This window comes from Penaeus monodon, chromosome 19, assembly GCF_015228065.2.
Source record: "Penaeus monodon isolate SGIC_2016 chromosome 19, NSTDA_Pmon_1, whole genome shotgun sequence".
In the NCBI taxonomy this organism is placed as follows: domain Eukaryota; kingdom Metazoa; phylum Arthropoda; class Malacostraca; order Decapoda; family Penaeidae; genus Penaeus; species Penaeus monodon.
This window is the reverse complement of record NC_051404.1, coordinates 18,758,106-18,759,411: the sequence shown is the minus strand read 5'-3', so window position 1 is coordinate 18,759,411 and position 1,306 is coordinate 18,758,106. Positions and strand designations below refer to the sequence as shown.

Below are 1,306 nucleotides of genomic sequence, written 5' to 3'. Positions count from 1 at the left end.
TCTGGATCCCATCTATGCATAAGCAGAGCTCACAAAACAAAACTACTGTGAGCTTTACAAGTTCCCAGCAGCATTGGGTTAATGTTGATGATAACAATAATAAGAATAAAATACTATTAAAAAACAGCAATAGAACACTTCATAACAACAACTGAGCTCTGCAATTATATAAAACCTTACAAAAACACCAAAGAAATCTTGAATTCTCCCCTAGGACATAAAATTAAACCCATATAATGTGTTAGTTGAACATCATAAAATTCTCACCAATGTAAAGCTTTCCTTGGTGGCGAGTGACATTGCCTTGTCTGAAGGGCCCACACAACTGGACAGTGAAAGTGTTAGCTGTGTGGTTTTTGGCAGTGAGGCCGTCAAACCATGGAACAACATCACCTTTCGGCTGGGCTAGGGCCGCAAATGCCAGGCCTATGATACCCTAGAAAAGAATGGCATTCGTATTAGTTACACACTTCATCTCCAGGGCATTCGTTTACCCACTAGCTTTTTAAATCTGACAAAGGAAGATTAGTGAAGACTGGCATCATATCTTTAAGGTGTTTTTCAGATTTGGATTCTTAAATTACTAATATACATACAAGAAAATAATAACAGATGTTAAAATAAATAACTAATCAATAATACAAATGTTCAATACATCTATATCTTTCCTTATCAACTCTTGAAATTTATCCTTTATTTCCCACTCTTTCTTTGTCAACATGACAAACAAAAAAATCTGCAACAAAAAGATATAGCAGCAATATTACCTGCCAATGGGAATTATTAACATAAAAGTTGTCCGAGGAAGTAATGAGAGCCAGATCGGTGACCAGTGGCTCTGTGTTCGGAAGCTTTGGAAACCAGACCAGATCACGTCCTAAGTGCCCTTGCCAGCTACCCTGTAAAAGACTGTGCAATTAGTATGATAATGTAAAGTTCCTGATCTTCAACGTTATCTGTAGCTCTGTTAGTGAAACACTTCTTCTCGAATACTGTCCTTTGATATCCCTTTTATTCCTCATCTTTTTATAACAACATTAAGTCTCCACAGCTCATCATGAAGGTACTTTGAACATAGGGCAAAATTATAATCATTAACTGGATCAAATCATCTGGGTACAGGGAAGAGATAATTACTTTTGTTTTGGTTACTAATCTAAAACTTAAAATTCTAACATCAAAATAAAAATGAATCTCTCAGGCAAGCAATATCTGTGTAAATTCATATGTTATTAATAATATGGTGATCCATCCTCTCAGGTTGACTTTACTCATCCTAAAAATAAACATTCCATTTACTTGGATG

General features: G+C 35.5%; 1 protein-coding gene across 1 annotated transcript in view; it reads right to left on the bottom strand.

The window, feature by feature from the left end:
• LOC119585109 (beta-secretase 1-like) overlaps positions 1-1,306 on the bottom strand; it is a 12,940-nt gene that overhangs the window by 5,117 nt on the left and 6,517 nt on the right. Inside the window, exons 4-5 of the mRNA XM_037933737.1 lie at positions 768-899; positions 268-436 (exon numbers count right to left, since the gene is read on the bottom strand). Coding sequence (XP_037789665.1) covers positions 268-436; positions 768-899 — 301 coding nt within the window. The remainder of the gene's footprint in view (positions 1-267; positions 437-767; positions 900-1,306) is intronic.